The 21282-nt window shown below is 42.7% G+C and overlaps 2 protein-coding genes across 2 annotated transcripts; both read right to left on the bottom strand.

Annotated features, from left to right (window-relative positions):
• Window positions 1-32: 32 nt before the first annotated feature.
• On the bottom strand, window positions 33-13867 carry mfsd2b (MFSD2 lysolipid transporter B, sphingolipid). The gene is made up of 13 exons (XM_068753633.1): window positions 13538-13867; window positions 9833-9958; window positions 9624-9748; window positions 7023-7146; window positions 4879-4957; window positions 4600-4781; window positions 3448-3538; window positions 2491-2612; window positions 1946-2029; window positions 1633-1716; window positions 1335-1444; window positions 368-511; window positions 33-213 (listed from the first exon to the last, which is right to left on the bottom strand). The coding sequence occupies exons 1-13, from the start codon at window positions 13865-13867 to the stop codon at window positions 33-35; spliced, it is 1782 nt and encodes a 593-aa protein (XP_068609734.1).
• Window positions 13868-17194: 3327 nt separating this feature from the next.
• Window positions 17195-21068, bottom strand: ubxn2a (UBX domain protein 2A). The gene is made up of 7 exons (XM_068753789.1): window positions 21001-21068; window positions 20584-20644; window positions 20265-20367; window positions 19854-19963; window positions 19280-19417; window positions 18689-18850; window positions 17195-18087 (listed from the first exon to the last, which is right to left on the bottom strand). Exons 2-7 carry the CDS (start codon window positions 20622-20624, stop codon window positions 17904-17906), a joined length of 738 nt encoding a protein of 245 aa, XP_068609890.1. The 5' UTR covers window positions 20625-20644; window positions 21001-21068; the 3' UTR covers window positions 17195-17903.
• Between the last annotated feature and the right edge of the window lie 214 nt (window positions 21069-21282).

Below are 21282 nucleotides of genomic sequence, written 5' to 3'. Positions count from 1 at the left end.
AGTTTAATTCTCAGGTGAATAACAATGACTCGTCACCTCAGCTCATCCAGGCATCCTTTATTCCTGAGCCGCACGTTTTCACTGATGGGATAGAGCACTAAGATCATCAGCCCCGTGATGATGAAGGCCACTGGGGCGGCGCCGATCAGCAGCTTCAGGGTGTACACGACTGGAGCAGGCTGCTTGCAGGCGCCAGTGTCATAACCCGCAAATCTACAAACACCAACAGACATCGCGTGTTACGCAATTCGCATCCAGTTGAAAATAAATCAGATCATTTGCATTTCTGCATGACAGGCTTGAACATAGGTGAAGATCATCTTCGTGTGTGTGTGTGTGTGTGTGTGTGATGGTGATGCAGGCTTACTCCAGGCACAAGGTGGACACTCCCAGCGATATTCCGGCAGCAAACTTGGTGAAAAACACATAGAAGGAGTAGAAGATGGCTTCATGACCTTTACAGTAGGGGTTGGCCAGTCTGAAGTCATCCACCACATCTGGCAGCATCGACCTGAATGACACACGCACACACACACACACACAAATCTTATTTTGTGAGCACGTGTCCTTTGTCTTTTATATTCATCATCGCTCATGACAGCAGCATTTTAACGGGCGCCTCAGACATCTCTCACTTGAATCATCTCATACATCCGCTGATGATGGGAGGTCTGCTTATAGCGCTTTGATAAAAGCGGCGGGCTAAAATTACAGCGAGATAATGACACGATTTGACGATTGGCAGCGGGCGGTGCTACAGGCCTCCGCCCACAGATTAGATAAACAAATGGCCCCTTCCAAACTAAACGTGGCCCTGTGGGAGGGCCCTGCAATTTGGGGTTTAAGGGGGGGGGCAAGCTAGAAGTGGAGGCAGCAATAGAAATGAAGAGAAGTAGGCTGCTTTACCTCTGCTGTTGTATTTGCACTTTGATGGTATAGAAGATTTACAGTCTACACCACCTTTAATTCATAAAAATGACATCACTCCCCTGGCCGGGGCGTGACCCAAGTGAATGAACAGGGCCCTTTGGGCACCGAGTCACCACTAACAGCATCGGGGGGGGGGGGGGATTAGTCAGACATTGTGTCTGTCCTGCCTTTGTTTTTGAACTGAAGCACCAGCATACGTAGAGAGTTTTAATGAATGATTTACTAATTTGAGTTGATAATCCTATTTGTGATGGAAAAAAGTGCAATTTTCCTCGGGGATAGGATGAGAGAGAGCATTCTGACAAAATGGCAGAGATATAATACTGTAAATGACACAATACAAAGCATGAGAAAGAAAACTAAATGACCATCGACATGTGATCTGATGTGTTTTAAATTCGTACCATGGCAGCAGCAGCGAGGCGGCCACACTGAGTCCAGACGACACAGCCACTACGTAGGCCACCACAACATTGGGGATAAACACCAGCATCAAGGTAAAGGGCATGATCCACTGGAAAGAGGAGCGTGTCTTAATTAATTATTATTAATAATTAATATATATATATTTTCAAGGGTGTTGAGAATAAAGATTCTGCATTCCCAACTTCGCCCACAAGATGAAAGGCACATCAAAGTGTATCCTAAAAGTCCTTGTTAAAAAGCCGCGTTGGTAACCCAAAGTGAAAGCAGCATACTCACTGTGATACCGCAAAATGCCGCCGTTTTTTTCCCAAACTTCTGAAGAAACCACTGCCAAAACGGGATGCTTATCACTGCAGAAACCTGGGGAAATCCATGCAAGCAGAAATTAGAGCATGCATATTTCAGAAAACACACCGCCATTGGGGTAAGTGTGTGCAGGGAGGGAAGGGCGCTCTTAAATGAATGATTCAATAAATACTGACGGTGAGCTCGACTATAACGAAAGTTCAGAAAAAAAATCAAACGTTTGAAATGATCTTTTTGCATCTTTGGGTACTTGGGGTGAGGTGAATCTGTTTTTTTCACTCACCAGGATGGTCAACACAATATTCTGGAAGTGATCCCTCAGGTCGGCAGCGTAAGTGCAGAAGAGGACAAAGTTGCTCTGTACCAGCTGCAGAAACCAGGCATCAAACATTCAAACAGTCAGTCCTGACCTGTCCACTCAGCAATGTGGCCCTCGCCACTCATCCTCCTTGTGCTGGGTGCCAGAAAGAATGACTGGAGAAGCTGCTGACGCCGTTTTGCTACCATTTATTCCCACTAGGGCCCTCGCACGGATGACAACCGGCACCTCTTCCGAGATGAGTGGGTGAAGATATACCAAAATAGCTTTGATGTAAATGTTTGTATGTTTGGGGGCAGAAGTGCATGCGACAGACTACGTTGGTCTGGTGTCACCCGCCAGAGTCGCGAGACTTAAAACACGTTTAAACGACCGGTTTTCAGTAAGTGCTCTTCTACGCTGATCAAATCAGCATCGAGCGGCAGCAGTCTCTTCCCAGAGCTGGTTCCATTTACCGCAGTGCTGGGCGTCATGTCTGAGAAGTGCTTCATAAATACAATCGCATTTACCTGAATGGCAACGGTGATGAAGAGGAACGCAGCCGTTAGAGTGAGATATGGCGGATGTCTCATCACCAGGAGGAAGCCCTTATGGAACGGGATCTGCTTTTCTGTCTTCGGGGCGTACGGATCTGAAACAAGTCGCATGGGGAACAAGAAAATGAGAATGTATCAAATAATATGCTCATAAAAGAGGGCGATAGATTTTGCTCACTGGCAATCCTGACCTGACTGTGCACGGGGCGGATGCGTACCTCTCTACTGAGATCTGAAGCAGCTGAGACAGAAACCACTTTGGGTTGTACTAGATTTTACTGCAATTACACAGCATCTATGCTAGCCCACTAGCTCAAAGGGATGTTCCCAGTGCATTCATTTGTTCCCCAATTACACTGGTTTCAATCCAAAATGTGTTGTAAAACAGCTCATTAGGGCTGCAATTTAAGGCTTAAAGAAGCCTATAAAATGTTAAGAGAAATAGCTTCTTTTTTTTTTATCTAACCATCCAGTCCTAAATTATAGAATATTAAATTTAAAATGCCATAAAAACTGGAAAATGCAACAAATTGCCCCATTTAAAAAAGGGTAAAACAGGTTATTCTCGGCATGGTGCATAATGGATTATATAAATAGATTTTTTGTGTTGTGCTTGAATAAAGTTGGGATACTCCAGAGACAGATTCTTTTTTTTTAAAGTCGAAATCCACACAACAGGTGATCCAAATCTCAGGCAACATTCTGCATCAAGGAGGTTATAGTTTTGCCCGCATTTTTCTGTCTCTGTTTTTCAGCAGAAATACTCAAAACATTGAAGAAGTAAGGCACAACCCAAGGAACGGTTAAGATTTAGGTAGTGAAATCTGAGCTGTCTTGCTGTGAAGGTTTTGCTCTATCTAGTAAATGAATCATTCAAATGATTGACTTTTACGGCGCTATAATTGTCAGAGCCATGAGGTAAAGTCTCACCGTCTCGCTCTCTCACTCCCAGGAACATCACCACAGTGCAGATGAGGAACACAACTCCTATAACGCCAGCGGCAATCATGTAAACCTCCTTCTGCAGAGAGAAAGAACAATCCATAAAGTGTATCCTGTGCCTTTCCTTAATTTCTTCAAAGTACAAGTACACTCTAAAGACACGTGAAGTTTTATTCCCTTGGATCATGTATTTATTCAATGTTTTTTTTCTTCAGTTCTTCCCATTAAAATACTCACCACATCTTTCTACAACTTAAACAGTAAACTCTGTCATGCACACCCATGCACATTTTATTGTACAAATACAAGCATGAAGAGGAAGTAGGCCTGCATCCTAAAATACAGACATAGTTACTTTAATTTCATAACCAGACAGGAACTTCTCAGTTCTCAACCTGTTTGTTTGCTATTTTTCTGTGCGGCTCAGCCTGACTGACTATTATTATTTATGCACATCAAACACTCCCTGTTTCCGAGGGCAGACGTGATTTGCCCAAATGGTGTGCCACCCTCAACAGCGACCACAGAGGAATTTAGCGGGTGGCTGCAGAAGGTTTGGCGTGGTTACTCAGTTGCCCTGATATGGTTCACCCAGAATCCAATGTAAAAGACCCATTTGAAGCTCAAATAGCTGTGGTGCAACCAAAATCCAGCACGGAACATTTTGGACTCTGGTTTGTTCATTTTCAGCAAAGATAAATAAAAACTTCACTGCAGCAGTCGTATCTAATCACAGTTCTGCAAATTGAAATGTGGATGTGAATGCATCCTATTATGGTCCCTTCGCTCTAAGCTGCAGCCTCTTTGAAGTGAAACACTAATATTTCCAACAGACTGAATCTGGGGTGCCTTCAAATGCTCTGCGTGGGAAATAAATAGGCCTAATGACTGACAGACTGTGGAGACCCCTCAAAGTTTGGGGCCATTGAGGGAGGAATCCCCTATGAGAGGGGAGCTGGTTTAGAATGTGGGACTCAGATATCAAACAGGGGTGTCTCCTTTCAATCCCATGGGCTACACAGACTAAATCATTTTGGATGTCAGAGCAGGTACACAGTCTGTATAGAAATTATTTTCAAAACAAATCTATGGCTTATTTGGAGCACACCTGGGCTCATAGATTGGACCACTAACACTTACAGAGTGTGACAGGTACTCCTGGGAGTGCACCAGGCTCTTGATGATCTCGGCCCCGCTGCTATTATCAACGTAATTGGCAGACACGTTGTGAGTCGAGCAGTGTTTCAGAGTGTGAGCACTTGCAACAATCTGGCCCTGGATGGCAGCACCCACAAGTGTTCCCAGCACCTCCATCGTCATTCCTGGGATGATATATAAAATATGACTATCATCTCCAATGCTATACAAATTACACATTCTTTAATCTGTTGTAAGAGGGAAGCATTCGTAAAAGCTCACGGTACGCAGTGGCTGAATCTCTTTCCTTCTGGTCCGTGCTCAGGAACATGGTGAGAGCAGAATAAGGCACATGGAAGCACTGCAATGGAGAAGAAAGAGTCATTCATGAAATCGTATCGGTTCATGCTCACAATATTGTTCTGCTTGGTTGGTGCAAGGGTCAAAATATCAATCAAGACTTCGATGAGTGGCCATGATATCCTGACTTTCATGGGGCCCCTGTGATGCATCATAACTGGGATTAGACTGGGTTGTAACTGTCCGGAGGAACATGAAGATGAGTGGCAGTTTCACACCTAATGGTGTCGAGCCACTTGGCTTTCTGTTAGACTGGAGTTTACCAGGAGTAGTGGCTGCCCATGGTGATGTCATAACACACAAGATCAGGAACTGTGCCAATAAACCGGGCATAATGATTCAGATTGATTTGGTTTGCTTTACTTCTATTTGAATCATTGATTAAACCTTTTTTACTTTTAGGATTATAGTTTAGAGGTATGCTTAGGGGCAATTACTAATGCAATGAAATACATATTTTCTCTGGCTGTAGTCTGGCTCTTGCCATTAAATTATATTTAGGGTTACCACACCTGCAGCATCCTACTTTAACCCCTGCATTTTAATGAAGTGGAAATCTGTTCTTTGTTTTCCCCTCTAGTGCTGTCATGAAGTTGATGCTTGTAATTTTAAAATCAATTTGGATAGATTGAAATAAATGTTATTCTGTTTACTCTAAAGTGAATTGTAATTGCTCTGATCATCCTTCACTACCGTCATCATAATATCATTTATCCAGTAATTTGTGTGTTGAATATCTTCTTTGGTTTTCTCTATGCAATCCAATATTTAAACAGTGGAAACATTACACCTGCTAAACACCTGCACGTTTGTAATGTCATTTTTGAACCTGTTGGCACTCTGGGGTTAGCATTTAACCCAAAAACCAATGCAATAAACGGCTCAGTCTTGCTGGCATTTGTTTCAATCGAAAGGAAACACTCAGGATATCTTTAGGTTTTTTTTATCAACACGTTCCTATGAAAAAACAAAATATATACTGCATATATATATATACCAAAAGCAATCTCTGCACTTTCCATGCTGGCTAACCTCATCTCTCTGAATCTCCCTTCCTCACCACCTCTCCGGCATCACTTTGTAATTTACACAAGGGCCCAGTCAGCACTGTGGCCAAACGAGCAAGCATGGCCACGACGAAAATAAACACTGCCGTGAAATCTTTTTTTTCTTTCAGCCGCTGCTTCCATACAGCATGTTATTTATGGGGCCTTTCCTGTATGCAAACATTTATAGAACTGAACCTGCTTAATCGTCCACTGCAAATGGAACTGAGCGCTGATAAATGTCAAGGAAACGTATAAGTATTTGATGAAGTAATCAAACCACCCTAACCTTTGTTTACAGGCTGTGACCTTTCCAGAATTTCACTCACATATCCAGAGACAATGAAGCTAAACTAAAAGTGGTAACCAGCATTTACCCAGAAAGACGTTCCTGGCAGGCCCGACCGTGTACTTATCAAGTAGCTAGAATGGCATGCCATTACAGCTCGCCACAACGTGGTCACGGCGGTCTATGTGCTCTGCAGCGCATGCTATATGGGCAACCCCAGAACAGAACCGATCAGAACAGAGAGAGATGAATGGTCTGGACCATAAAAACAAAAGGCATCCTAAATAAACCCACATCCCCTTTGAGGTGAGGTATCTAAGCGTGTACTACTACTACTATACTTGCAGCTTGTCCTGTGAGGGACCGCCACAGCAAATCAAATGTCTCCACTTCACCCTGTCCTTTGCATCGTCCTCCCCAACACCAGCCACTCTCATGTCCTCCCTCACTACGTCCATGTATCTTCTCCTGGGTCGACCTCTAGCCCTGTTCCCTGCCAGTTCCGTCCTCAGCGTCCTTCTACCGATACAGTCCCCGTCTCTCCTCTGGACACGTCCAAACCATCAAACGCTGGCCTCTCTGACCTTGTCTCCAAAACGTCTGACCTTCACTGTCCCTCTTATTGCCTCATTTCTAAAGGTATAGGTATGTAAGAGTGCCGTGCTCTAATCTGAGGCATGTTTACAATATGTCATGTTTCTTAACATGAATGGGAGACCGGGTATACTCACAGTGATGAGGGTTTGGTAGAGACAGTAGAAGCCTAGGTACCAGATGAACCTCCCAGAGATGAACGGAGGAACAAACCAGAGGTAGAAATAGGAGACCACAAGGAATGGAGTGCAACCCACCATCCTAGACAACACAAACATAATGCAGCCGAGACAGAAGTCAAACATTATTCTTTTACTAGGGATTTATTCTGCCAATATTGAATCAGAATAACACTGATTTTTAGACTGTCTTCAAACAGCCATCCTCATAAGCTCCTTAGAGTGGAGATGACAAATGTGTGTGTGTGTTATGTAATTTCTTTTCTTTTTTTTCAAAGGGCAGCCTCAATATCAGGCTGTATTTCTGTCTGATTCCAACAGGCCTAAGCTGACAGCTAAATGATTACAATGTAAGCATGATAGGAATCTGTGCTGGTCGGGACAAGCAGGCAGGGAAATGCCACAATATTTCAAACTAGATCAGTTAAGCCTCTGTACACACACACACACACACACATGCATATATAAATAAGAAAAACACACAGTCAAGCAAGTTCATCCGAAATCCGTTCCGCTGTGTTGTGCTTTTCTCAAGAGTTGGAGTGATACGGTGTGTGGCTCATGTATAATTCATTGGTAAACAACTGTGTGTGTTTCATTATGGTTAAAGTCAACAGCTGTGTTCCAAAATAGAGCAAAATTGCCATACTGCGGATGATAAACACTACCCCCTGCCTGTAAACACCAATATAACTTCCTCCTTCTTATTTCCCATGACGCACAAATTGAATGTGTTGTTTGTAATGAGGTTCCAGAGCTGTAAAAACGGCATATCCTCAAGTCGACGAGGGAACCGAAGGGATTTCTGTGGCTGCTACCAAACCTCCAGGGGCTCTGGCCGCTCCTACGTCAGGGGAGAGAATGTAGCAGAAAGAGGTAGAGCGAAGCCAGGAGTGGCCATTTCTGGCATCATCTCCTGATTGTTTGCTTAAACAAAGGTGGCTGACAACGCTGGTGCTGCAGTATTGACCGCTTGGTTGCAGGGGGGTGAAAGGGCCCTGGGGCTGGTGAATGCACAGAACGTTCCTGCAAGATGACTGCGATCAGAGCGAGCCAGCAGTGGCTCAAACACACACGCATTCACATAATTCCTCACACGTCAGACACGCATGAATGGGAATTCACACCTCTCCCAATATGCAAAACCTCAATTACTCCATTAGGAGAAATGAGGCTTACTCGAATGATACAGTATATATTTGGTAGCGTTCATATATGTCAGTGATAGAACAAGCATACTTATCAAGCTCAGTGCTTGATAAAAAAAAAGATAAAAATTACTTAATGTTGGCTGTGGATGTGTCATCCAGCCAGGGAAATGCACTTCCTGCTGGATGGGTCGAGGGGATTTTCCAAACAGGGTCAAAATGGAGGGAGTGTCTTGGCAGTCTCGTCACATTTACCGATGAACACTCACTTAAAATACCAGCACATACCTGACAAAGGCGTTGACATGTAAGTCACACAAGCAACACCCTCACACACACACACACACACACACACACTCATTCAGGGTTTTTTGAAGCTGATTTAAGAGCAACTGGCTGGCCACAGAGGACTTTGTCCCCCTTCATCGCTGTCAGTTTAAGCATGTTCTATGGTTTATAGTGCAGTAGGCATTAGAAGCTGAATGCACGCTGATGTGTTAACAAGACCTATACTGCATATATACACACATATCTGCTTATACAATCTTGTTTGAATAAGGATTTGTGGGTAGGGCACTGCTATTTCTACATAATCCTGAGATTCTGAGGATCATTTCACAGACAAAGAAAAGCTGCATGTGAAACGGAGCATCACATGCGTGAATCAAAATCTCTGTTGTCATCTAATTAACTTCCTTCTCATCAGCAGGAGCATCAGGAGGTGCATAATTAAACTGTGGGTTGTATTTATTTGTCTCAATTCTCAGGTGGGGTGATTGAGGGTGAGGATAATTTTTACATTGAGAGCATCGTTTGTTGTTTGGATTTTTTTGCACAAACATCATCACGATGCAGTGGCCGTAATTATGCATGAGAGCCTAAACAAGTTTCAAAATCTGTCAACAAATTCATGAAAGCTCTCCGTGTGTCAACACCAGCTCTGCTTTAACTCAGAAAAGAATCTCATCTGACTTTATTGATTAGATAAACTGCTGGCAGTGGAGAGGAGCCACATCGGAGTATGAGACCAGATATAATCTTCTATGCTGTTCTGGTATCAGAGGCTGAATTATAATCAGAGGGCTTTTTTTAAATACGTTTTCATGTCAATTTTATTTTTGCTTATTAACTGGTCATTTATAAACAAAGAATAAAAATGATAAAACAATGGCGAATGCATGCACACACATATATATATATACACACATATACACACACACGCATCACATATAATAGTAATTAATAATAACTTAAATAATAAAAATAGCCATAATGCAATAACTATGCATTTTACATGAGCGAAAAGGAGTAGGAAGAAGTGCGTACTTTACATTTCTTGTAACTCCCTTTTGCATCAATATAGTAGACAATAAGACTCATTCCTTTTTTATAGTGTTAAGAAGAGACTCACCAGGGCATGAGTCTGCCAATCTTGGTCCATCTGCTCTTTGTGATGAGGAAACCGACAATAGGGTCTGTCACTGCACCCCAGGCTTTGCCGATGAAGAGCACCATGGAGGCTTGAAAGGCATTGATCTGCAGAGCAGAGCAGGGATGGACTGGAGTCAAAAACATCATATATGAGCCACACACACACTTCTCTGTCATCAAACGCCTTACCTGTGCGACATCAAGCAGGTAGATTTGCAGGAAGAAGGCTGTGGCACTGGCAGCAACCTCCTTCGGCGCACCCCCAATGGCAAAACACAGTTTACTGCAGAACGTCAGCTTGTGGCCCAACTCCGTCTGTGAAGACAGAGGCGATCAGGGGAAAATATTATAAAGATAATGATGACCTAATAGGTCAGGCTTTTATGAGCAAATACAGAGCTGGAATGACTAAAAGAATGACTGAAGTTTTTCATTGACTATTAAAAGGTTCACATCTTTTTTTTTATAAGCATACATCTTAATTTTCTAGTCCTAGCAGCTCATGATTCCAAGTATTAGTAAATATAGACGTTTCTGACACAAAACACACAACCAGACCACCTTCTGTTTAAGACAGATATCCAGGTTTTTGCTTAAAGACACAAGAAATTTGTAGCTATAGCCGTTACCATAGATACAAGGCTAGACAGCAGACGTAATATGAAAATATACTTAGATCATAGACAGTATGCATTTATTCGTCCTGAGACAGAATTCACGATCAACTCAGTTTCTGTTTCACCACTGACAGAAAGTCAATCGACTCAGTGAGCCTTCACATAGTCTATAAACTAAACCCACCAAGACTAACCAAAGAAGCTCTCTTTTCTCTGTCACAGACACACATTGCAGATCGTATTTATTTTCAGGGCTGAATTAATTCCGACCTAAACTTGAGACTACCTCCCAGACACCGGTGTAAGTTAAGGTGTGTCGTTCTCAATAAATTAGGCCGAGCCGACAGATTTATGACTCACGAATAATGAATACTGTCATGATTCATAGACATTCTATTTCAGATGTTCCTTAAATAACACTCTTCATCTTCATGTTGTGTTTCGGTGGATCAGTGGAATGTAAAATCACAGTAGCCCCCTCAATCGCTGCCATATCACCTTGTGATTGCTGTGATGCATACAGAAAATATGTAAATGGGAATGTACAAATTAAAATTCTTCTCGCATCTTAGGCTCCTTTAATCACAAGGTGTGTGTGTGTGTGTGTGTGCGCTCGTGGGTGAAGAAGGGCAAACTTTCATCTTCACACATGAATAAGACGAGACACCACAGTCTAGGGAGCCCGATATTTATGTCTGTCTCTGAGCCTGTGCACACATATCAACATTTGCCTGGTCCTCCCTTCTGTATACCATTCAGTGTCAGGCGCGCGCGCACACACACACACACACACAGAGAGAGAGAGTCCTATTCCACATCCAGGGGCCTATGTTTGGCCCACAGCCTTTTGAAAGAAGGAAATCACACGAAACCACAGCCACCGCCGACACACTGTTATTATCCGAGTCACATTTTCTCTCCCTCCATCAAAACACAGAGGGATTCAAGAGCGACAATTACAAAGAGGGTTCGGTGTAATTATTCAAATCGCAAGACAAGCGGGTCAGAGGTAAGTAAAGGCTGCATCGTAGTACTAACATCAAAACTCTCTCTTTTTCCACTCTCACTGCAATTAGACCTAATTGAAGAGAAAAATTAGAGCCTTTGGTGCCTGGAGAATTCTGCTCAACTGACGATGTGCAAAACTGCAAAAATGGAGAGAATGAGCTGTCTCTCTAAACTCTTAATATTTCTCTTCAAACTTTTTCACCCAATCTTTCATTACAGGGTTCTTATCATCAAAGAGGATAAACAGGATATCCCTTCTTCTGTCCTCTAGAATGCCTAAACAACACACACACACACACCATGCACACACAAAAACAGGCTCAGAGAAATGGAGCATCTGCAAAGTGCAGACTGTCAACAAGGACAGAGCAGACTAATCTCTGAAGTTAATGAATCCTTAATGAATAAAGGGAAAACAACTTAAAATGCCCGAGATGCACTGCAAATAATTTAAATCTGCGCTGAGGATAATTATCATGCAAACAAATGAGGGTAAAATGCATCGGGAGCTAAACTAAGCTATGTGATCTAAATAGAAAGTGGACGCTGAATGTTTGCATGCTAAGGTGGTAAAAAATGATCCATGAAAGCAGTTTAGATTTGAGTTCAGTGAAGGCTCTTCTTACACGTACATGCGAATCAAGGTCGTGTGATAGGTTCTCGCTGTAAGAGTTGAGAACTGCAGGTCTGTGCCGTCAAATTAGATAATGGATTATGAAAGGAAGAGTTGATTATGTCAGCAATGGCAGGAAGTGTCAACACTGGCTAAATGTATAGGGAATCAATCCAAAATCTATGACGGGGCTCGTATCAGAGGTCTCGTGTGGAATAGGCTGTGGCAGCTCACTGGCTATGAATCATACAAGTCGCATCTGTCTCATGCTAGCAAACACAGCACAAATGCATTGCATAGATGGGCTTTCTAGCATTGTTGAGGCCCTCTTTGTCAAAAATGTGCGGATCAAAATGTATTGTGTGTATTTACAACGTGTTGACAACAACAAATCTAACCCCATAAAATAAAATCTAACCCCAAAAAATAAAGAAAGACTGCTGTGCATATCAATGTTGCATACATTTCATCCTCTGTTATGAGAATAAAAGGACTTGTTTAAACAAAGATGTTTGTTTTTTCATCGCTTCAGTTAATGCTATGTTTGGATTGCCCCTTAGTTCGTTAAAACATTTTTGCTTGACTGATACACACAATTTCGAGCTCAGAAAGTGTCAAACATTTTTGAAGAGAGATATTTAGTCCTTGTTTTACACCTCAGTTTGCGCCGACATCCACAAGAATTGAAAAACACATAAAAACAGCAATAAATGTGGGCGGAACTTGTAGGTTTACTAAAGAGGTTTTACTCAGTAAAACTCGTTTCATTGGGGTTTTTTTTTTACATTACAGTAACTTGCATAGACACAGGATTAATGGAGAATCTAGTTTACAGTGATGGCATCTGTAAAGATATTCTATAATCAGGGAAACGTACAAAGGCGTCGACTAGAAATCAACTGAGTCAAAGAAGGTCTAGCAGCGATGAGACTGTTACAGAACAGGTTAGATGAGTGATGCAATGCTGTCGGAGCCAAACAGAGAATGGGTGACTAACTGCCATGGCATTGCATTATGTCAGCTCTACAGTTTCACATTTATAAGGTTTCTATCGACATGAAAGGGAAATATTTCATGAATGCTGGTTGGTATGTATTTCATTTTCTCAGGTTTTATGTGAGCGCTGTCCGCATGAAGAGAAACAGTCTGCGCAGGCATCCTGATGGTTCTCTACCGCACGCAAATACAAACGCACTCCGAGACACAAAAGACTTCACACACACTAGAACCAGCCAGGTAGCTCTCACAAAGCTAAAAACCAAAATCCCCAAAATAACAATTGTACAAACGGTCGTCTGCAGCTGTCTAATCACAAGCCATCCCTTACTACTATCAGTCCGCTGTCGGGCTTCTCATTACAGATGTGAGCGCCACAGTTTGAATCCACTTATCATCAGCAACAGATAAAATAAAGCAATCCTGCAAGAGTTCATCCCATCATCAGGGACAATCTTTCCCAGACGAAAACAGTTTGATTGGTCACACACAGGTTAAAGAGATCACACTTTCCATCTTTTCCCCCCTTTTCATCCAATCATGTGACGCCACTCACAGCCGAATGAGCTTGCAACACACCAGAGGAGAATACAGAGTATATTTGACTCGAGCATACGTCCGAAGAAGAGTGACAAGAAAACAAGGGACAGGCGAGCTTACCTGCTGTGGAGCTTTGGGGAAGAGTGGGTCCGTGGGCTTGATGAGCCTCCCTGCAGAGTCCTGCGCTCCCCTCTCTCCCCTGGTCATGGCTGACAGGCTGTGCGTGAGGTGACAGCCGTACTTCTGTGTGTGTAAGGACGCACCGAAGTGAGTGTGGCTGTGACTCCGAGTGTGAGCAAGAGTGCGAGGAGCCTGCCACTGCGCGGTGTGTGTCAGCGGCTGAAACTGGACGTGGCTCTGACTCCTCCGTGCGTGCGCCTGAGTGACGGATCCAGAGGCTGGGAGCTTGTCCTGCTCCTCTGTGACAACTCTGCTGCTCTCGGTCTCCATCCACATGCTGTTGTGCTCTGGAATGAGGCCAGGAGGGAAGGACAAAGTCAGAGAGGCAGTGCCACAGCAACACACACACCTACACACACACACACAAACGCTTAATGACAAGGATGGACCGTGACACAAACACAGGAATGCAGGCATGCACCTAAACACATACTTGTATGTGGCCACAGATGAAGACTTGCTCTTTGGATTCTTGCAAAAAAAAAAAAAGCGCATAAGTACTGTAAGTACTGAGTACAGCGTGAGCAACACTCCATCAAAATATAAATATAGAGCTCATTAAAAGTAAAACGCCGTCCAAGTCACCATCATCTGCTGGGTTATAATTGCACAACTGATTATAATTGAGCGCAAACACAGCGATGCCCCGCGCAGGGATGTATGAAATGCCCTCCATCTCAAGCACCCTGCACACCTAATTTATATATTAATATATACAGTATATATATATTGTTCTTAAACGAGATAAAACAACTGTCATCTCACCGCGGGATGAGAGGAAAGCCCGTGATGTTAATTAGTTTGGTGATCCAGTCGTCGTCGGTCAATCGGCCAGACAGGCAGGAGGAGGAGGAGGAGACTGCGGAGGATGAAGACAGTCTGCGCGTCTCCACGCAGGCTGCATCAACTGCTGCGCCCTGCTGCGCCCTGCTGCGCCCTGCAGCGGCCACGGCGGTAAATGACCTCGGCTTAGTGCGTGCGCATCTGCGATGGATTATGGATGGCACGCGCGCGCGAGGATCTGACGCCAGCACAGTGCGTTTTGGTTTATCAGTGAGAGAGAGAGAGAGAGAGAGAGAGAGAGAGCAAACTACTAACAACATTGTTTCGATCATGTGTGAGATTATATTGTGTTTGAGTGGTGTCAACAATGAGTGTTTATATTCTTATCGCAGACACGCGTGACTTGATTTGGCACACACACACACACACACAACACAAATATACGTCACGCACGTTTTTGCAGGTGTGTTCCCCATACCTGTGGGCGGAAGTCCAGTTTTAATAAGTACCGTTTACCTTGACTTGGTTTCACTGTGATCCATCAAGGCCTGTGTTGTGAGATGTGTCTGTGTTATAGGATGGGTAGCTCATTGTATGAATGCGAGTGCGTGCGTGTGCGCGTGTGCGCGTGTGCGGCTTATTCCTATTCCAGCCACCTGATCGCATGCCAGTGGCTGCTTTCTCAGAGGAGTGGCACAAGTATGAATGAGTGAAAGAATGTTTTGAATGCAGTTTGAAGAGTTACCTGTGTGAAAGTACGAATCAATCAATGAGTCAGCAAGCATAGCTACATCACATATTTCCCAGAGCACATCATCATCCTCATCCTCATTCTCATCATCCACTCTGAACTGACACAACGTTGACTGCTGTCCACCAATAGTCATGTTTATAATCCGTCATTGTGATACTTAAAGGAATTTCAGTGACTTAAAATTACTTTGAGCGTGAACTAATTGAAGCTGGGCTCCACTTTAGAAATCAATGGGCTGTGTGTGAAGTGGGCCTGTTTAAGCCACTGTGGTGATGTAGCGCTGCACTTTCATTCAGACTGTTGAGTCTACAATCTAAGATAGAACCGTAAAGCTGATACATCAAGACTTTCAGTCCTCCATAACATTGGATTCTATATTTCCCTTAATGCAGCTTGTAATTAAAACATTACATTACAAAGTATCCACAAATGGTACTTGCTTTCTTTGTCAACTAAGATAATTTGTGGAAATATAATCTTTACTCAGCAGTATTGTCCTGTTATAGGTTAGCTTATCAGCTTACTTGTGTGATGACTCTCCCCGTCATGACGTATTGTAGGCTCATTATTACATACCGGTACTTAAAATTTCCAACTGAAGCCGAGATATTTTAAACTTCTATTTGCTCCCAGCCAGAGAAGACACAGCGATCTGATTCACATGGATAAGTCATTATTCCCTTGACCAGTAACCTGAATTTCCTGTGTAAAACAGATTCCCTTTATACCAATCTAAATGTTTTGTAGGGGATATGGGCTGATTGCTGTTATATTCTTTCATTAGGCACTCCCATTCCTAAAGAAATAGATTATTTAAAATTCAAATATGTTTACTGTACATATATCTGTCTAGTTTGGGAAAGAAATACAATTCTAGACATATTTAAAATATTTTTTTCAGACTCCACAATTCAATATCTAACTTAAACCATATCCCCCCCCCACCCCACCAAAAAAGTGCAGCTGCAGCTCCTTCAGTGAAATACGTTTAGTCTATACAGGAGTCGGGGACAGATTCCAAGCATGCAGACCCCTCAAACAAAACTTTCTTATTGACACTGACAAAGAGACGGCTGCAGAACAGTCGTGCATAGGACCTGCATTAGAGTGGTGTCTGTTTTGGATAAAGCGTGAAGAGGAATTTGTCAAATGAAAAGATGACTGCTGCACAAGTAAAGGGTCATTCCGAAAGGAAATGCACGAGTTAAAGCGAAACCAATTCCCTGCATGCTTAGCCTTATTAAATATGTAGTACAGAGGAAATGTGCTCTGTTTTATTACAGAACCAGACCCCCGCGGCTGCCGACCACTTGGTGCACATCACCAAGCTCATTTGAGGTAGGAGTCCCTAAATGTGCAACATGCCCTTGCAGAAACTGAATTCTTCAGAAGGGATTATGTCCTCAGGACATTTCTGCCGCCGATTTTGTTCACCTCACCTTGACTTGGTTGTCATGTTCTCTTCCTCGGCTATGTGCATATAACCCTCTCCCCTTATGCGCGCCCCTCCCTCCTATATTGCTTTAAATATTGAAGATGGATAATGGCGCTCGCCTTCTTGCCAGGGCCGCGGAGAAAGCCTGGCGATGGAGCAGCAAGCATACACTTGTCTAAAAGCACGCACGCGACATTACAAATGCCAGGAGATGCAAGATACCTCGTTCAAGGAGAAAAAGGAGCAATGACTTTGACTTTACTTCACACATCGTAATGACATTTTGGCCACGTCTTTGCATGGTTGAGTTATTTACAACAATTAATGTGGTGACACCTTTTACAATGACTTCACATCAATGTCACTAAGCCCTCCCTGTCTGCTTTAACTAAATCAGCATTAAGTCTGTAATAATGACAGCATGAAAAATATGCTGCAGCTCAGTGTCAATCACTACAGTTATAATCGCTTGAAGTTAATGGGTGAGTTAAATATCAGATAGTTGTCAGATTAAATAGAACTTCTTACATCATCAGGATTAAAATGAATTTGAAATCTCAATGTCATTGAAAAATGGTACTTGATTTCCAGAGATTTTCACAGAAGAATTCCTAAAAAATGTGCATAACTCTGAGGAAGTACTTTTATTGTATGTTTTGATATGCCACAATTTGTTCAAAGGATACAATCAAGAAAACAACAACAAAAAAGTCAACAATACTTTCTTGCCTACATTCTGTTTTACACGCTCCATCTCTCTCAAGGCAAAGGTAAATAAACATAACATAGACATAGTCATCATAAATAGCTATGTTTTCGCTTTTCAATTACTAATGATGTGCAAACAAAACATCACATACTCATTAAGTATAACTGCAAATAAAAAAAAAGCACTTATTTGTGTTTCTGTAAATAGTGCAGAAATACGTGTTCTTAGTTTTGGGAAGACATTTGAGAGGTTTATTGTGTGTGCGTGAAAGGAGGGAGGCTTACATATAGAGGATCGATAGAGGGAAAACACATGGCTGGCCATCTGCATAGGTGACAGACTTGGTTGTTCTTTTTTTTTTTGGTGAGGATTTGGGGTATGGAGAGATTTGTTGACGGGTAAACATCGTCGTCCAGAGGAAGAAGATAAAGTAAAAGTGACAACAGCACCTCAGCAGCAGCACCTGTGGTGGTGGACATATCTGACAGCTCTTTTAGACCGTAAATAACAATAAAATGCTGCACATTCGGCCGGATAAACAAAAACTGTAAGTCACAAGAGGTTATGAGACTGCATCTGGGGTGTGAGAGAAGGCTATGAGTTACATGTTACAGGGCCCTTATAGTCAGGAGTGTCCAAATGGTGCCTGTGTGTTCAGAGGCCTCTGGACAATGACAGCATTGGACAAATCTGCCTCTTCTAGACTTAACTCTGTGTTGTCGAGCTCACGAAAGGGAAGCGACGTTGTCAAAACGAAAGGTGGGCAGCTCCTCTGGGACCGTGCCACGAAATCTTTAACGTCGGTGATCCTAGACAAGAATTCAGAATTAAAGAAATATCACACAAAGATAAAAATAATAAAAAAGCCAAGTCGAATTAGAATTATACATAATGTCTATTTCTCTCCAGGAACAAAGCATCACTGGTAAAATAGACTACTTGTTTGTGATGCATGATCTCTACTGGTAAAGCTATGGCAGCCCCTCGCACACTAGCTGAAGGTTAGAGGGGCTCAGTCCTCTCTGTCTCCAGCGACAAAACTCTGTTATATAAATACTGCATCCAAGTTACGCAATCCCTCTCTGGGGATTTTATAGATCCACTCCATTGCTACATCTCAGATTATGTTTTCTGCAGCACCATGCACTCTGGCAGGGGATATAGCATCCGACATGCCTTCAACTCAAGCAGACTAGGACAAAGCATTATGTAATCCTCAAACAACCCCCCCTCCCCATCACCAGCTCCCAAGCTAGGACAAACACAATCTCTTATCATTCTGTGAACTACTTCTTTACTGCGATGCTTGAGATGAGAGGATTTAAAACAGAAGAGTTCGAGCTGGACTGTCTCCAGTGTGAGGATGTTATTTCTCTGAATTGTTTTAGGCCTCGACATTTTGATACACACCGATGTGATAGGTTAAACCGCTGCACCAATCGTCTTCCATCAGCCAACCAGATCTGCAGTGAGGTAACAGGAAGGGTGTGGTCTAGTGTTACCAAGGGAATAGGGAGAGATTCTCCATCCTCGTGCACAGATGGCGACCTGGCCACTACTCTGGGTGCAACGCTGGGTGGGGACAGGAACAGATGAAGAGCCAGTTTAAAGTACACCAACCTTATAAAGTGCATGTTGTAGGCGGAACAATCAGTCACGGAATATTTTTGCACTCTTTTTTTGATGCAGTATTCGTTGATACAGCGACGTTTTGAGCATGCTGAGTTCAGCAGGATGTCTTGGTTGGCTTAATTTGGTTTAGCATGTTCTCTTTGTTCAAAAGCCTGGATTTAGAAGGACACCTAGTGGTATAAAGTGGTACAGCATCCTGGAACTTGACAAGTAAAGGAGCAGAGAATCAATCAAATCATAATTCTTCAAAAATAATTTAAATGTTTACATGTAAAATAAATATTTGCAAAAAGCAAAGTCACATACACCATCATATAGTACTCCTAATTTCACTCTATACTTGGTGTAATTATCCCAGCAGTCTCATACCTGCCAAGTCGGTATCCCCTGCCGGTGAATGGATGAAAAGCCCTTTTCTTCGGAACATAGTTTTCCTCTATTAGATCCTCCACACTGATCTCCAGCTCCTCCTCCTCTGCTCGGCTTTCCCACTCAGTTGGAAGCTCCCTTGAACAAATTACATACAAGACATCTAGTCAGACCAACTAATAAGAGACATTATTCCTGATCTAATCTATGCTGCCTGGTTGTGGTCTGGAAGACGGCAATCTTTACTTCTAATTTCCTTCCGGGGACTGAGGAAGTTTGACTGAAAGAGTGAACCAAGGACGGACATTGTTGAACTAAAGAAGGAAACAATCGGCAAATATGAATATTCTGTAGGTATGTAAATGGCCATTTATCTGGTGCGTAGGAACAGATTAATCTGGTTTCCATTATTTGTTATGGGAAATATAGTTTCGGTTTTCGAACATACACACACATATATTCATGTATATATACACATGTATATATATGCAATAATAAGCAAATGTATAAAACAATCTTATCAGAGGTTAAGATATAGTTTGTGCCACAGGCTTGCATCAAACCCACCACTCACCCCCTTTTGATGGCATCCAGAAAGTCTTGATTCTCTGGAATTGAGTAGCTGCGAAACTCCTCATCATTTACGGTGAAGCCATCCTTCCACAGCCTCACCACCATCTCCACCTGGAGCGAGGAAAATCAGTATCAGTGTGTGCTGTGTGAAGCAAAGGAACGCTAACTCTGATGTTTTTTTTAAGTATTTAACAACTTCTTTCCCTACAGCTACAGAAAACGTGTGTTCATTGAATTAAAACGGCATGGATACATTTAAAATATCATAGTAAGTGGCTATATTTACAAATATATTCTTCTGATCATTCATTTAATATATTGCAGACAACAAGGTTTACCTGTGCCAGTTCTACAACATGGATATTTACATCGAACAGACCCAGAAGCAGGAAGAAGGGAACGCGTGGCTGACCTTTGACGTCCCTGAGGCATCGTAGCAAATCTTCTCCACCTCATCGAGGAGGTCTTCCACTGAGAAGGTACGCCTCATTGGAGCCTCCTCTTCATTTTCCTCGCTGACGACCCATCAAGAAACAGACGTGTGCAACTTCAGTCATTTTAAGCACCTCTTGAAACTCAAGGGCTTCAGTACTGAGTTCTCTGACCCTCATTCGGTGTTTAGACCCGACTTGAGACTTTCTGGATGTTATGTGAAGGAGATCTATGCAAATTGTAGTGCAGCATTTACAAATAAGGAATTCCAAACAAATAAAATCTGGAATTTGACCTACCACTTTTCATTTTCATGGCCCGCGGTGTCAATCTCTTTCATGACTTTTTTATGTTTTCCATCTAAGAGAGAAAAACAACTGCGAAACAGGTTCCATCGTCCTCACGCGACGCGCGTTAACGTACCAATCAACCCGTTTACATAAATGCATTCACTGGCTATTCCCGTGTTCATTGCAAAAGCGTGATAAACTCTTTAAAATGTCACAAAATTAACAGATAATGTTTTTTTTACTTATAAATGTCGAAATCGATGCGCAAGCAAGACGCGTTTACTGTTGTCGTCATTACATGCGTGCGTCAGAAAGCCTCGACGCGCGTAGACAGAACGACCCGCGCGTAAAATAAAACGGAATATAAGCACATATAGAATAGCCCGTAGAGGCTTATTGCTTATTTAATGTCAAACAGTGATTTACCAGTCCGTATAACGGCGTCGAGTCCCGAGTCTCTTGTCCGTGTGTCTCCTGCTGAGCAATGGCTCTGACGTAGGCGTGCCGTAAAGCGAGTCCTCTTGTCGTAATGAGACAACTACTGCTGAGCTCAGCACAAGCGCGTCTCTGACGCCCCATTTCAATGTTATGAGGATTTTCCCCGTCTACTCGAGGTGGATAATAATCAGCTCTTGCTATATTTAGGGAAGAATATTAATTTCATTTGCAGAAATATATATTCCCTCGCTCAGTTCTATTAATCTTATA

This window comes from Brachionichthys hirsutus, chromosome 20 (genome assembly GCF_040956055.1).
Source record: "Brachionichthys hirsutus isolate HB-005 chromosome 20, CSIRO-AGI_Bhir_v1, whole genome shotgun sequence".
Lineage (NCBI taxonomy): Eukaryota > Metazoa > Chordata > Actinopteri > Lophiiformes > Brachionichthyidae > Brachionichthys > Brachionichthys hirsutus.
This window is presented reverse-complemented; position numbering and strand designations above follow the sequence as displayed.

What these genes read in the sequence shown, in the direction of transcription:
- mfsd2b (XM_068753633.1), bottom strand. Translation starts at nt 13,867, where the DNA reads ATGGAGACCGAGAGCAGCAGAGTTGTCACAGAGGAGCAGGACAAGCTC. An exon ending in ACCTGCTTGATGTCGCACAG is followed by an intron (nt 9,749 to 9,832) that starts GTAAGGCGTTTG and finishes TCTGCTCTGCAG; the next exon opens with ATCAATGCCTTTCAAGCCTC. An exon ending in TCATCACCGTTGCCATTCAG is followed by an intron (nt 2,030 to 2,490) that starts GTAAATGCGATT and finishes TGGTTTCTGCAG; the next exon opens with CTGGTACAGAGCAACTTTGT.
- ubxn2a (XM_068753789.1), bottom strand. Translation starts at nt 20,624, where the DNA reads ATGAAAGAGATTGACACCGCGGGCCATGAAAATGAAAAGTG. An exon ending in CTGGATGCCATCAAAAGGGG is followed by an intron (nt 19,418 to 19,853) that starts GTGAGTGGTGGG and finishes AATTTGTTCAAG; the next exon opens with GGAGCTTCCAACTGAGTGGG. An exon ending in AGGGGATACCGACTTGGCAG is followed by an intron (nt 18,851 to 19,279) that starts GTATGAGACTGC and finishes GTCCCCACCCAG; the next exon opens with CGTTGCACCCAGAGTAGTGG.